Consider the following 14,897-nt stretch of genomic DNA (forward strand, 5'->3'; position numbering starts at 1 on the left):
CCAGGACAGTGGTGGACATTCCTCGGAGACACCGCTGTTTATCAGGGAGGCGATCCGCCCTGCTACTCGGCCTTTCATACTGTGACATAAATGTCACAAAGATAGCCCTCGGTGGTTTGTAGTGGAGGTGTGAGCAGTGAAAGGCTGTTAAGCTTGCTGTCACATAACTTGGTGAAAACACAGAAATGGGCTCACAGCTTAGGTGCATTTTGGGATCCATACTGCCACACTACATAGTACGACAGAAAAAGATTTAGTGTGTTGCAGTACATAGTGTACCAAATGCAGGATGCAAACAAATCCAGGATGTTCTCCTACATCCAGTCAGATTTTGCAAGCCAGCACGCTTTTCTGGTCATTTTGCCCCACAATCCTCGGCACAGATACATCACAGTGTCTTGCATGAGCAGAAACAAGCTTAAACTGGAGACTGCAAACAGCTCATTTCACACCACAGACTGCAGTGGATACATGAGCAAGATGGTCAAAGCATAAGGTGCAATATTATGTTGAAGTTGTACGTCTCAGTTGTATGCTTGCAGAATAAAGCACTGCATACTTTCTAAGAGCAGCTATCGTACGTACTGAAAGATAAAAGACAAAGTATGCAATTTTGATGCAGCCCTTGTTTGAAAAGAATCACTGATATTCCCTGAGCGACCTTGTATCTGCAGCCGGAAAATGACACCTGTAGCACAACTTTGACTGCTTCAGAAGAAAATTCTGTTTGTTCTTGTTTTAATTCAAACTTGCAAGGGTGCCAACACAAAGAGAAATGTGGTTATTGCGAAACCAAATTGCTACAAAACTCTTTGGAAATGTCAACAATGAAGCACTCAGTACAAAACCAACTTTTCTATCCAATTATAAGGTCGATGTGATGATTTAGTACAAAGAGAGCAACTGGTGACTCATTACGGCTTGTGCTTGTGGGAACATTTAAAAGATATTTCTGAAGCAAAGCAAAACTTTTCAAAGTACTTTACTTCTCTGAACTATGTGCTGCTGCTTTGAAATATGTGCTTTCAAAGGCTTTCATCTTGTTATAAATTCAAAAAAAATAACACATTTCCCAGCCAGCAGTGTCACAATTGGTTGTTTTTCTACTTGAAAAATGCTTCACTCGGCTAATGGCCTTTTTTTTTTTTTTTTTTTTCCATGGCAATCTTTAGCATGTGTTGCATTAAGGGAAATGTCACCGGATGTTAAATGAATCAGACGTTTTACGCAAGCGGTGATTTTCGTCCATTATAATGGTTTTTGAAAGTTCTCATAGCTCAGAGTCATAACAACCTCCAGAGGAAGAGCTCTGTTTCTGGTTTCCACGTCCCGCCTCCTAATGGTTTTTTGTGAGGATGAGAGAACGGGGCACGCAGGAGAAGGAACCAGGGGCAATTACTGTTTTATTGATCAAGGGCTAATGAAAAAGGAAAGCATATAAATCACTCATCTTTTTAATCCTTGTAGTACACACATTTAATTTTCTTACCCCATAAATGCTTCCATCTCGTACACACACGGTCTAAAGTGCAGGATCGAATAAGAGGAGCTGGCTCGTACTCCTGTTTGGTTTGGAATTGATGTTTGATGTTACACACAATATGATCGGATCACATTATAAACTGACCGTCTCACAGAAGATGTTTATAGTGCTTAATGATTTTATATACATAAGCTGTGTAAGCCCGAATGATGCTCCGTGGACCTCCTGTACAGAATATTTATGCTTCTGTATTTTTATCTCTTCATCCTACAGGCTGGAAGGAACAGAGGAGAAGTTTAGGAACAGAGAGAGTCGTCCTGAAGATCTGCAGATTATCGCCGAGCTGAAGGACATGGTCTCTGAGCGAGAATCCCTTGTCAAGAAGCTGGTGGTAGGTAACTGCCGATGAGGTAATGCCTGAGCCCAGAGAAGCTATGTGCAGCAATAAGTGTGGAAAGAAAATGTGTTCATCAGAGATAGATTTTAGATGTAGCAGCAGGTTTTGAATGGAGAGTTTCACAAACGAACGTGCATGAGAGATGCTGCTGCAGGGAAAAGAAAGGCAGAAAAACAGAATGAATAAATGAAAAACAGTCAAAAGTCTGCAGAAACCATACACTCCTACATTGTTTTTTGTTGAAAAATGAAAGTAGCCCAAGTTGTACTTAAAAAAAAGAAATGTATGTCACAGTACTGATAGACTAATGAGGCACCAGTAGCATCAAACCACGTTATGGACAAGCCCGTTTTCTGTTAATATCTAGAAAATTGGCCAAGTTATTTCAAGTTTGTTCTTATTTTACTGGAAGCATTTTCAAGACACCTTGTATTTTGATGTCTTGTTGTTCAGTCAGAGGGACTGAAATGTTTTGGGGTCCTAAATCTTCACAGATGTTACAGAAAACTGAGGTTTTATTTCTATTTAGTTAAACAGAAGGAGGTAATGTAGCAAATTATATTATGGTAACTTGTTGGAAAATGTTATTTAGTTATTGTTTCATGAGAGGAGTGAACACTTTTAGAATGGGAGCCTATTGGAACCAGAGCTGTTCTGGAGCCGGCCCCTAGTGGTCATCAGTAGTATCACACTTTAAGGCACTTTGCATTGATGGCTACATTCTTCTTTTAGATACAGTCTATGATGTTGATTAGTAAAATGGGAAGAGATTTCTAACTTGTAATTATAACATATTTCAAGCTTTATCTGAAGTCTCCGCTGGTTCACATTGACACGGCCGGCCTTACTTTCTGTCTTTTACGCAGTTTAAAATCCGCTGTGCTTCACCTCATTAACACTGTGATTTTCATTGGGTTTGTCAGGGACACTGTGGCTCCTCCGCACTAATCACATGAAGGTGACTTTATAAATCAGCTTACGTTTTTCACTGCTGCTGCCGTTGAGGTTTCTGAGTCATGAGGTTCAGTGTGAGGTCCACAGTCTGCAGCAATTACGAGGTGAAAAGTTTACACTAGAGTGCTTTGAAGGAAACTCGCCAGTCCAAAGTCCCAGTGGGAGGAAGGCTGGAATTATTAGAATTGCTGTTTTTAAGCAGTTTTCATGAAGTGTGTGTGCTACTATTAAAAAGTCTGCCGACAGAACGTGTGAATTTCAGGCTTTTCACACTCCCTTGAGTCTTTCACAGCCTCACTGGCTGTCAGCTAACACGCTTTTCTCCTCCAGGACGATAAGAAGTTCTACCAGCTGGAACTCGTCAACAGGGAGACCAACTTCAACAAAGTGTTCAACGCCAGTCCCAACGTAGGAGTTATCAACCCACTCATTAAGGTAGGCCCTATTATCCTGTAACACGCCACACACAGGGGCGCTCTGACAAGCCTGTCGCTTTCTGTTACTACATAGCAAAGATGATATCCACTCCGAATCATTCCATATCCATCAGTGCTGATCGACCAGGACAGTCAATACTGAAGTTTTTACAATAGGTTGTGCTGTAATGTAAAAACCACAAACCATAACCACAGTGATTTTCAAATACTGCTGTAATCGCTGCTAACAGATGAGACCATTTTTTGAGGAAACTATCAGCCTCTACCAGAATGTTTCAAGGTTTAGCTGAGCAGGAAATCTGCTACAGCACTAACACAAACTGAAGCTGTTTTACAGCTAAAGAGAGGATTACGATGTTCCAGTGAAAACAGTGAAAAATTTCAGAGCTCATGGCAGATGGTGAAGGCACAATAGAGAAATCCATTTGAACACATCCATTCTTTTCTGTAAAACAGAGGTCATCGTGGACGGTGAGAGGACTGGAATAGCATGAATAATTGGAACTGTTGTGATTTTTTTTTGTTCCATCTGTTGAATAATAGCACCGATGTTGTGAGATGGAGGCTGTCCAAGGTCTCATTTGTTAACAGCAGTTAAACCAAAGTGTCACAGCTCAAAAGGTACCTAAAATTCTCCACAAAGTAAAAGCAAATGGCCTTCAGTTTTAATGAACACAATCACATAAAATCTGCATCTTTGATCACAATTGGATTTTGGGCTTCATTAACTTTCAACGAAAGAGCTGCAGTGTGCTACAGACGGCGGCGATTCACTAAAAATACGGCTTTTAGTCTTAAAAACAAAACAAGCACAATTTCATTTTGGAAGTTTGACATCACAGAAATCTGCAATGTATCACGTTTAAAGCTACAAAGTTAAACTAAGCAATTCAAGGTCAACTTTTTGAGAACAAACACAATATTACCTGGCAACTCTAATATGATTGTCATTCAAAGGTTGCTAAATCCTGATTGACCTTCGGGTCATAATATTATATCCCAGCAAAGCTCTGCTCGCTTCAAAGCAGTGAGAAGGACAAACACATAAAAGCAGACTGTTCTAATTTTAGTGTGTTCATGGAGCTCATAAATCAGAGCAGGGAACTGGTTGAGAGGATATTTTTCCAGTGCACCTGGCTAACACGATGTTTCATTTTTCACCGTGTGTCTGAGTTGAATGGTTCCCACTGCATGATCGGTATTTAACTGTCGACACCATCACAGGTTCTATAACTTCCAGTATTTCTGTTCTTGCTGTTACATGTGCTGCGTGTCTCTTCCCACGTCATCCTTCTCCATCTTGTGTTTGTGTATAAATGTGCGAGTGACTCTTCCACCCAGTTCGGCTGGTCCTCCTCTTCTTGACTTTATCTCCAGCTTTCCTTTGCTTTCCAAGCCATTTGTTAGTGTGAGATGTTTCCTGCTTTGACGCATCTCTCCTCATCTTGAACTGTCATTCTGCTCAGAGCGACTGGTGCTTTAAGACTGTGACTGAGTGACGCCAGTCTTCAGATCGATCCATTCACTCTGCTTCGATCAGCATTTAAAGTGATCAAGTTAGCACGCTGCTCTTTCCTGTCTGTCATCGGCTGGACTGTTACGACCTCTAGAGCTCTCCCTCTTTTTCCCCCCCTTTCATTCCTTCTTATCTTTTGTTTGAAAACCTACCCTTTTGCTCCTTTTTTGACCCCCATGCCCCTCCTTTTCTTTTTTGTTTCTGTGTAGCAAAAGAGAAAGAATGAGAAAACTGCAGCCAGCAGATTCAGCAGCTCTCCCAATCTCAGGGCTCTGGAGGCAGCAGGTAGGGGCGTGGGCGTGGTGGGTACGGGGAGTGGGCAGCCCCCGCAGCCCCCACCCCCGCCCCCAGCCCCGCCCAGCCGCCTAGAGCCCATCCCCAACTCCCCCCTCCACCACCTGGAGCTCAACTCCAACAAACCTCTTGCCCCGCCGACCCCTCCCACCGAACCCAAGAAATTCCTGAGGTGAGACCTTTTCAGGCAGCAGCTCGACAACCCGCACATCCACCATCCAGTCACAGGCCTCTGTTTAATTGGAAACTCCTGCTGGTTAAAGGAGGTTAAAGCACTTTTACTGATCTGACTCGTAGCTTGAGTCAAACCTTGCATGTAGAAAACATGTATTTTAAGCCTCAAAGTTGAAAAAAAAAACAAAGAAAACACCAGAAACTCACCTTCTCAGTGGGACAGTAACAGGTATTTTTTACACCTTCATCCTTTCCTGCCAAGTGTGGCCCTTTCATACACCATAAGGAGCATGAGATCATTACCATCATGAGCTGCAGATTTTTAAAATAAGAGCCTTTAAACACTCTGATGTGTTGGAATTGAGTGTTCGCTGATCCCCACCTCTGTTAGCTTTCTGTGCTCTCATGATACAAATTGCGTTCACAGTCACAACTGCGGCATATTTGTATCAGAAACGTTTGAAACAATGGGTTTCAGACAAAAGCTGCTTCTCATCTTTAGCTGTTGATTTTGTCGACTTAAAAGCCAACTGTAGCTCAGCTGTAGCTGCTGTAGCTCCGCAAGTTGGCTGAAATGAAATATGTTGCTTCGAGGTAGCTCATTTTAAAGCTATGTAAGAACGTGTTTATTTCGGGGCTACTTAAATGATCAGAGCTGCAAGAAACACTATTTTCACAATTAGTACGTGTCAGTCAATTAATGTCAGAAAACTGTGGAAGGCGCTTACTACAATTTCACAGATTATATATTTGCATTGCCTACTTTATTTTAAAAAAAACAGTCCACGATTCAAAAACATTACAAATACAGATGTGATGAAGAGAAGCAGCAGATCATCAAACAAATGTTTACAATTTTTGCTTTAGAATGATTAAAACCACTTTTTAAGACAACGTGCCTTTCAAACCCGCCGCTGGTTGTTTAGAGAGTTAAGTGAATAATCATTTGTACTTCTGTCCCTCCTTTTAGAGCTAAATCGTGGCTTCACCACCATTAAATGGGTGACAACAGCCTACTGAGCCAACTAGACAGTGAAGGTCCCCACTGGCTCATATGTATGTGAACCATGATAACGCCTATTAAAAGGTGTAATAACATCCACAACGGGTGGTGTTTTGTGTCAGAATCAGCCGGTGGGCGATAAAATAGACGTAATAATATGTTGATTCTGCTACAGGAGACACCTGATGTTCTCCACAGTCAGGTGAGAAGAATACGTGCATGCATCGATATCAGCAGTCGGTCAAAATTAGATGCTAAATATCAACATATTTGATTTTGGCGAAAATATTATATCAGTAATTTGGTAGTTTCATAGTTCACATGATAGTAAACTGCAGAATTAGAGGTTTTAGCTTCTGTTAAAGGATAATTACAGACATATTTTGATATTTTCTGACCTTTCAAATGTTAATTATTAACGACATCACCTGTCAGATGTATCATTGATCAACTCTGTTGTTGGTGGCAGCCTTACAGTGCTCCTATGAAGAAGTAATACTGCGCCACGTGTGGTTTCTGTTTGTTAGTTACACACAGACAGAATGAGATTAAACACTAAAAAAAGCTCAAGAGAAACTTTTGAAGCTGGATCTTGATACAGAGTCCCTCGACAAGATGACAGGATAAAGGACCCCCGTCGTAGCTGCACTTAGAGCCAGTCCGGGGCCCCGTGTCGGTCTCTGTTGCCCACTCTGCCCTGCCGATAACCCAGCCGGGCTCTTCAGGGAAGGGGCTTTGGCGAACGGTCAATCAAACAGACTCGTACATGACTCTGTGTTGCCTTTCGGGGCCTGAGGTTTATACCGTACATCGCTGACATTAAAGACCGCTTTTTGCTGCAGCGCCTTGAACTCAGAGACGTCGGCCGCTCTGTAAATAGACATGATAAATATCTAGAGAATAGAGCCTGAACATAAACACAGGAGTCCCATGTGCGACTGAAGCTTTAAAGAATGGCCTTGGAATGCAAAAGAGGCATGTTTTTTTTTTTTACTTTTTCCTTTCCACGACTGTGTGTCCGTCAGTCTGAACATGTTAACGGTGTGCATGCCGACAGGCTTTTTTTTATTTTTTCTGTTCAGGAAGTTATACAACTTGTTGTTAATACCTGTTGTGGCTTTTTTTTGTTGTTGCATTGTGTCACTTTGTGATTCCGTTTCTTCATCCTCATCTTCATTTAAATTTCAGCATGTTGCACTTTTCCTCCTCTGCTCTAAAGGAGATTTTCATACGAAGCAAATAAACTATTTTCCTGTGACTTTCTAATGAAGTAGATATTGTCTTTTGCTATCATGGACTGTCCCCTCTGTGTGTGGTGGTGTCTGATTTTTAACAACAGCTTCAATTCTCAGCTCTACGGTGCAATAAACGCTTTCTCTTATTTCACGATCGTGGCTGCGATGAACTGTGCGTGAACCGATAATGGATGATGTAACATGCGCCTCACATGAATACATGCAGTGTGTAGCTGCATGCTGGGAGTTGTATTCTAATGCACCAGTATTTCGGTTTACAGCATGCGTGTGAGTGAGTGTTATTTTCTGTCCATTCTGCTGCATGTTTCGCTGCTGTTTATGTCCACGATGACATGGTGGCTGCTTTGCAGAAAGCTTGGGACAAAGCTCTGTTATTATGGGACCCACCTTTCGCTGTTACAAAAAGCCACACACACACACACAAATGTTCTTCAGCGAGGACGCACACGCGATTGCTCCTCGCTGCCGTCGGTGGGAATACAGAGCAGCTACACAAACACACTCACACAACAAAGGGAAGAAATGACAGTATGAGGTCAGATATTAGAGATCGGCTTTGAAATGTTTTCAGACTCTATTAGGCGATTCGTCCTTCTTCTTCCCCCTCTTAGCTCGGAACAAACATTTGGAGTCGATCTCTCTGCCCTCACATTAATGAGTTTCCTAACAGCTGACTGATCAGCAATTTGTAAATCTGACCCTTTAATTCAGCAGGTCACAAACCCTTGACAAACTTTATCTAAAAGGATTTCAGCCTGCACAGAACATTTCGCTGCTCGGTGAGGCAGCGAGGAGACTTCATCTCAGTGAATCATTCATAGATTGTAAAGCCTCTAACTTGCACCTGTTTGCTGAATGTGCCGATAAGCATCCAGACAGTAATCAGAAGGAGTATTTTGGTGAATATGAGCAGGTATGGCATTAAATGAAGGTAATTTAATTCATTTTAGTCATTTTAGTGCATATACAGTAAACTGCTGTTGATGTTTTTACCTGACTAGTGCCGTTGTTAGGACAGCGTTACACTTTCCATGTCCATGTGACTTAAAGTTCACCATCTCCACAAGAGTCCGTGTGGAGCTCTCCATGGAGGCTCAGGACAAACTCTGGTTCAACCACTTCACTACACTACTACTGGTGTGTTGAGCACCGGAGGCCTTCACAGCACACGACATCTGGAGAATCTAGAGCTTCTACACTGTGTTTGAGCACCATCAATAGAAAGCATGAACACATCAAAGCTCCTCCAAAGTTTAGCAGCATCTACTTGAAGTACTCTTTTAACGGTGAATCATAAAGGTGTGGGAAGCGTCTCCTCACCAGCATTCATTTGAACCACTATTTGTTTTGCTGGCACACACACAGTCAGCGTGTTTGAGTGCAGTGTACAGATTTAGAACTGCTCGTGGACCATCGTGGAGTTGGGTTGATGACAAAATTTACGTCACACACACCCTCAGTTGGCCTTTAGGTTTGTTTCAGTGCCTCAGCAGAAGGCAAGTCAAAGTTTGGTTACTGTCTACTGAAGCATTTAGGATCACTATGACTGGAGGACTGAGAATCTACACAGACTAAAGGCAAACACTGTTTTGAATGCTGAATATTGATTATCAACCGAAAAGAGCGTAGCTGCCAAAAGAGGCCGGTTTTTGAAAAAAGACAGAACTTATCGTAGTGAGATTATACATGAGATGACAGTTTTGTGTACTAAACTGATCACATTTACACTCAAGATCAAAATATTTTTTGAGTCTGGAGCTAGCAGGGACTGCAGTTGGCCACAGATCATTAATGCAGTGAAGATTAACATCCTCACCTGAAATACAGAAATAAACACGGCTTTAAGTTTTTCCTGCAGGTTTATGAATCTCCATCCATCCATTATCTATACACCACTTAATCCTCACAAGGGTCACGGGGGGCTGGAGCCTATTCCAGCTGACTCAGGGTGAAGACAGGGGACACCCTGGACAGGTCACCAGTCTATCACAGGGCCACACTTAGAGACAGACAACCAAGCACACTCACATCCACACCTACAGACAATTTAGAATCAACATGTTTTTGGACTGTGGGAAGAAGCTGGAGAACCAGAGAGAACCCACGCTGCACAGGGAGAACAAGCAAACTTCACTTAGAAAGATCTGTGGTGTCCTCATGTACGCGAACCGGGGATCTTCTAGCTGTGAGGCGACAGCGCTAACCACTGAGCCACCGTGCAGCCCTAGTTTCTGAATCTATGTAGTAAAAAAAAATATGTGAACACCGTACAGTTCTTCCCACTTAATCTTTTTTATTTTCTTACTGTTTATTTAGAACAATAAACATTTTCTGGAATCATTCAAACAGTTGCAGAAAGAGTACTGAAATGCTGTACTCAAATAGAAGTACCTTTAGATTACGGACATATTACTGAACTACAAGTAAAACAACTGTCACTTAGAAAATACTTATATTCTCAAAAAGTACTCACAGTATTAGCTACTTTTTAAATGTTGATGTTTAACACATCATCAATAGCAGCCATTCAAGAGGAGATCCACATAGAAAAAATGAGATGTATAGAAATATATAGGCTACTGTGTTTTACATAGAAATATACAAATTAATGATTTTTTAAAAACTATATAAATGGATTGAACACAAGCAGCTTGTTGTCTGAACATACATACAGATGAAGTCGGGACTTCTTCTGCTGCACTGTTCACTAACAGACAAGCAAGTCTCTAACACTGTTACACTCTGCTGGCATATCTTGCTCAGTTCAATTTCAGAGCCTTACTTTCAGATTCAGGAGCTAATTCTTGAGTTTCTCCAGCTTCATTTGGAGGCGCGGTGGTCAGTGGTGCTGCAGCAGGGTTTTTACTTTGGTTGTTGTATTTGGCAGACCGTTGCAAGTCTGGTGATTGTTTCTGGTTTACTGGTTTCAGGCTCTGGTACATTTTGCAGAAACAGTAATATGTACCTTCCCCTCCGACTGACATTTGTAATATAAGCTTTTGAATGTTTGGCTTTGCTTTTAAAAGACAGACCTGCAGGATTTCAGCCTCCTCCAAACCTCTCGCTCTCCCTCGCAAGGTCCAGATTCCTGTCGATAGAAAGAGAGGTCACAACATCTCTCTGCTGTAAAGACTTACTCCTTCCCTCTGACTCTCTTCTCTCTTCCTTTCTTGTCTTCTTGCTTCTTCCTCTGACCTTGACTCATCATCTCATCCTCAGCCAACCTCTCTTCATGTCCTCTCCATCACACTTCCTCCTCCTGCTCCTGCGGTCCTCCTTTCATCTCCGCTCACATTGTCATTCCACCACATTTCACCTCTCGTTTCTCCTTGTCTTCTTGGTTCTCACAATCAGCACTTCCTACACAAAAAGAAAAAAAAAAGCGTCCTAAAATAATTGCGTTTGACTGGTTGATCTTCATTTATCAGTCAGACGGACTATATTTTTGTGAATAAAAAGCTGCGAGTGCGCCATCGTGTTTATTCAATATGAGAATTCTCAGTGCCAGTTATACATAAACATGAATAATTTATGTATTTATGGTAAAACAGAATGCTTTAAGTCCAGACTGTGACCATGTACAGTACAAACGTGATTCATTAGGCTAAACAAATATAGGGGAACTCTTTTGGGAAGTAATTGACTGCCTCAGGCAAAGAGAGTAACAAAAAAAAACGTCCAAAATGTTTACTTTAAACTGGGGTTATGGGACTGTTTGTTCAAGAAGCAGCCAATTAAGAACGCACAACTGGCCTCCAATAGGTGTTTGTTTTTGATAGATGCACATACTCAGCCTAATTAGCTCAAACTTTGGGGAACAACATGTTTTCCCCCCAAAGACACAAGTCAGGAAGTAAGTGCAGCTTCATGATTACCAGTGATGACATTTACCTGTAGGAAGAATAAAAACGGATGAAGGTTGTGGAGGTGGTACAGTCAGTCACTTGTACACCAATAACCTCTCCCCACCACTGCTAACCTTGAATTAATTCTTGTCAAAAAACACTTTAAATACTCACTGAAAACAATTACACACTGTAGCTTCGTAGCAAATGCGACTCAAAAGGGGAGCAACTGTGTTTGTCAGAGGCTTTTGACAATCAGTCCATCACGTTGATGCTCCTGGACACATGATCAGGGATGTTTTCTGGGGTCAGTGGGTGTTTCAGAGCTGTCAACATCTCACGCCGTCACCCAGGCGACCCAGCCGAGGCCGACGAAGCCCCGGTTACACACACACACACACACACACAGAGCATCAGTGCTGCTCTACTGAGCGTTCACAGCAGCAGGATGATGGATCTGAAATTAGTACAGTGTGTTCGTTGTAATGAAGGGACATGTCATCCAGCACAACAGTGATTTATCTGTCATAGTTGGAGAGGAAATCATGAAGCTCCGTGGCAGGGACGCGCTACCGAGAGGATTCTCAACACAAGATCAATTCATGACTGGTGTTGGGATGAGCTGACGACAACAGACATATAGTACCTCACTGAGCCTTTACTTTAAATCTTTTGAGAAACATTCTGCTTTGTGTGCAACGTTAAACTGGCAGATCCTCTCTAAAGGTGCTAAATGCTATTCTGACATACGTTTGAAACCGTATGAAGTCAGGACACAAAGGCTCTGCTGCCCCCCTGTGGACAGAACAGTGACTGACACCAGATAGAGGCGCTAGTTCTATGCAGCACACATCGATTGGCATTGGTTTAGTGAGAAAAATAACACTGGTAGCACAGAAGCAGATGCAGGCCAGCGTGGGACTGTAGCCAATAGTGATAGCGAACAATGGACTGCATCCAAAAAATAGAGAAAAACAAGAACTTTTTCTTACTTTAGAAAAGGACCAAGCACAAAGAAGGGAAAAATGGAAGATGCTAGTGGTGGAAAATGGGCTCAGATTCTTGACTGGCTTGAAAGTAGCAACACCACAAATTAAAAATACGTCATAAAATGTAAAAGTCCTGCATTCAAAGGCTTATTTAAATATGTGATATCAGTTAAATGTCCTCAAAGTTGTCAAAATGCAGGAAAAATGGCTCATTTAATCATACTAGTGTCACATTTTGCTTCACTGGCTGACATAGAGTAGAATTGTACCTACTTTTGAATGATGTTGGATGGTTCTGCAAACCTCTGTGTCTTTCTGCATCACATCAGGTTCTAAAAAATGTTATTCTCCTGAAAAAAATTGTACGTTAAAAAATAGCAAGCTCAACCTGTTATTTTAAACTAGATTGTGTGTCTGTGGCTCAAAACAGGAAAGAATGAGCTGCAGAAAATACCTGAACCTAATTAAACTGAGCATCGTAACATGACATTCGCTCTGCTAAAGGAAAGGAAATGACACGCTGTCATGTTTCAGAAAATCTGACAGTCAAGTACAATAGAAATATTTAAATGAAGTGCAAGTCCCTGAATATTGTATTTTCTACCACAGCTTCTGTTTAAGACTAAATAATGAATCCACCCCTGGCTTCTCTCCTGACTTGTCTTTCTCTGTCTCTAACTGTATTTCTGTCGTGCTGGTTTTGACCCCGAAGCCCTCCTGAAACCAAGGACTCCACCATCGACTCCCCGGACGCCCAGCGCCAGGAGTGGTTCGCCCAATACTTTTCCTTTTGATCGACCACAAACCTGCAAACACAAGGATTCAGCATGTCAACCAAACTTAAAAGAAAAAAAACTGAGGAAAAAAAAAAAAAAAAAAACACTGAAAAAAAAGCGAAAAATTGTTAAAACTCTTTGTTATTTATTGTCATTGATAGGTTTGGGGATCAATTCACTTCAGATTCAGTCAACTGAAGCTGTACGTCATGGCTTGAGAACGGATTCTCATCGATCTGTCAGTGAAATGCACAGAACTTGATGTCATTAACCTTCACTTTCGTAAATACGTAATGGCTCTCCACTCGCTGTCGTCGTTGACTGAGGTGAAACTGAATTGAACCCGATCCTGACGTCAAATGTCATCACTCTGATCTGATTTGATTGTTTAATTCTCTCTGATTGTTTCACTGTGGATGAGTTTCTCTCTTAGTACAGTGACAATGATCATCAGTATGTTTGATGTTTCTTTCATTTCTTTACTTCCTAACTTATTTTGCAGTTTCTTGGAACTAGAAAAAAAAATGAGTGGTGCATTATCATGCTGCTAATTGCCATTGTTGGACTACAGTAAGAAATATATATATATAAAGAACTATATGGTAGGTTATTGTGCTCTCTCTGTACGTGGGCCCACTGCATACAGCATCTTAGACTAGGAGGGCTGATCTAAGACCAGTTTGCCTCCTCATTTATGGTGACATTTACATGAACCTGATCCTAGATCAGTTACACTTCTCTGACATGCTCCATGAATACAGGCTCTGATTTTAGGACGGCACCATCATGGCAAGTTTGTTACAGCTGCATAGAAGTTTCAGCAGATTTTGGTAGAATATTAAAACCTGTTTGTATGGTTGTCTGTCTCAACACAGATATAATGATGTCTCACCAATTTTAAAAACAAAAATAGCATATTTTATATTTATATTATAATGTGTATGCTTAATAAATAATTATTGTGACATTTAGTCGTGTTTGCTTGTCGTTTATTTTGATGCAATTTATTTTTTGTATTGACACAGGAGTTTAGGAACTGTAAGTTGGGCATCATAATGTTTCAAATGTCTGCTGGAGGAGATGCTCTTGTTTTGCATTTGTTTCTAGTCTAATACCACATTTTTTCATTACAAGTGACAACATCAACTTATAATTATAATCATGAACTTATTTGCTATAATACATGTGTGCATTTGTTACTTAACTGCATTTTTCACTTTAGTACATTTTTAATTACAACATATTTTACACTTTATTGTGCATTTTGAACTTGAGACCATTTTCTTATTCATAATTTTTTACTACTTTATGGGATATTTGTGCTCATTCATGTGTATTATGGTCACTTTAATCTTTCTGCTGTCTCGTGTAACAACAGAATTTCCTATTGGGGATCATAAAGTGTATCATTTTTATTATTCTGTTCTATAACTCGACAATTTGAGTGAAAAGCTGAATCTCTAAAAAAAAAGATGTCGATGAGGATATCTTTTCTTTCTTCTCTTTTTGCATCAAGCAGCACTCATGCTATCCCAGACTGTGTTTTTGTCGTGTCAGGAGTGTTGCAGGACGAATCTTTCTCCACAAAGATGCAAACCAGAAGGTGGAGCACGTCTCTGAAGAATGGACTCCTCCTGGGTCAGGGTGGAGTCTATTTGCTGCAGGTGTCCAACTCCATAGTAGCAAAACCCCCCCCCCAGTCAGTGTCTGTTTGATCCACTGAGAAGTGATTCTCTCTCCGGCTGACTTCCTCACATCAACACCACTAATACT

The 14,897-nt window shown here is 41.2% G+C and overlaps 1 protein-coding gene across 1 annotated transcript in view; it reads left to right on the forward strand.

Moving 5' to 3' along the window:
• fam184ab (family with sequence similarity 184 member Ab) overlaps positions 1-13,142 on the forward strand; it is a 187,250-nt gene extending 174,108 nt beyond the window's left edge. Inside the window, exons 19-22 of the mRNA XM_008289174.1 lie at positions 1,757-1,874; positions 3,165-3,269; positions 4,997-5,253; positions 13,061-13,142. Coding sequence (XP_008287396.1) covers positions 1,757-1,874; positions 3,165-3,269; positions 4,997-5,253; positions 13,061-13,142 — 562 coding nt within the window. The remainder of the gene's footprint in view (positions 1-1,756; positions 1,875-3,164; positions 3,270-4,996; positions 5,254-13,060) is intronic.
• Positions 13,143-14,897: the final 1,755 nt, after the last annotated feature.

This window comes from Stegastes partitus, unplaced genomic scaffold (assembly GCF_000690725.1).
Source record: "Stegastes partitus isolate 25-593 unplaced genomic scaffold, Stegastes_partitus-1.0.2 Scaffold597, whole genome shotgun sequence".
Taxonomy (NCBI): Eukaryota; Metazoa; Chordata; class Actinopteri; family Pomacentridae; genus Stegastes; species Stegastes partitus.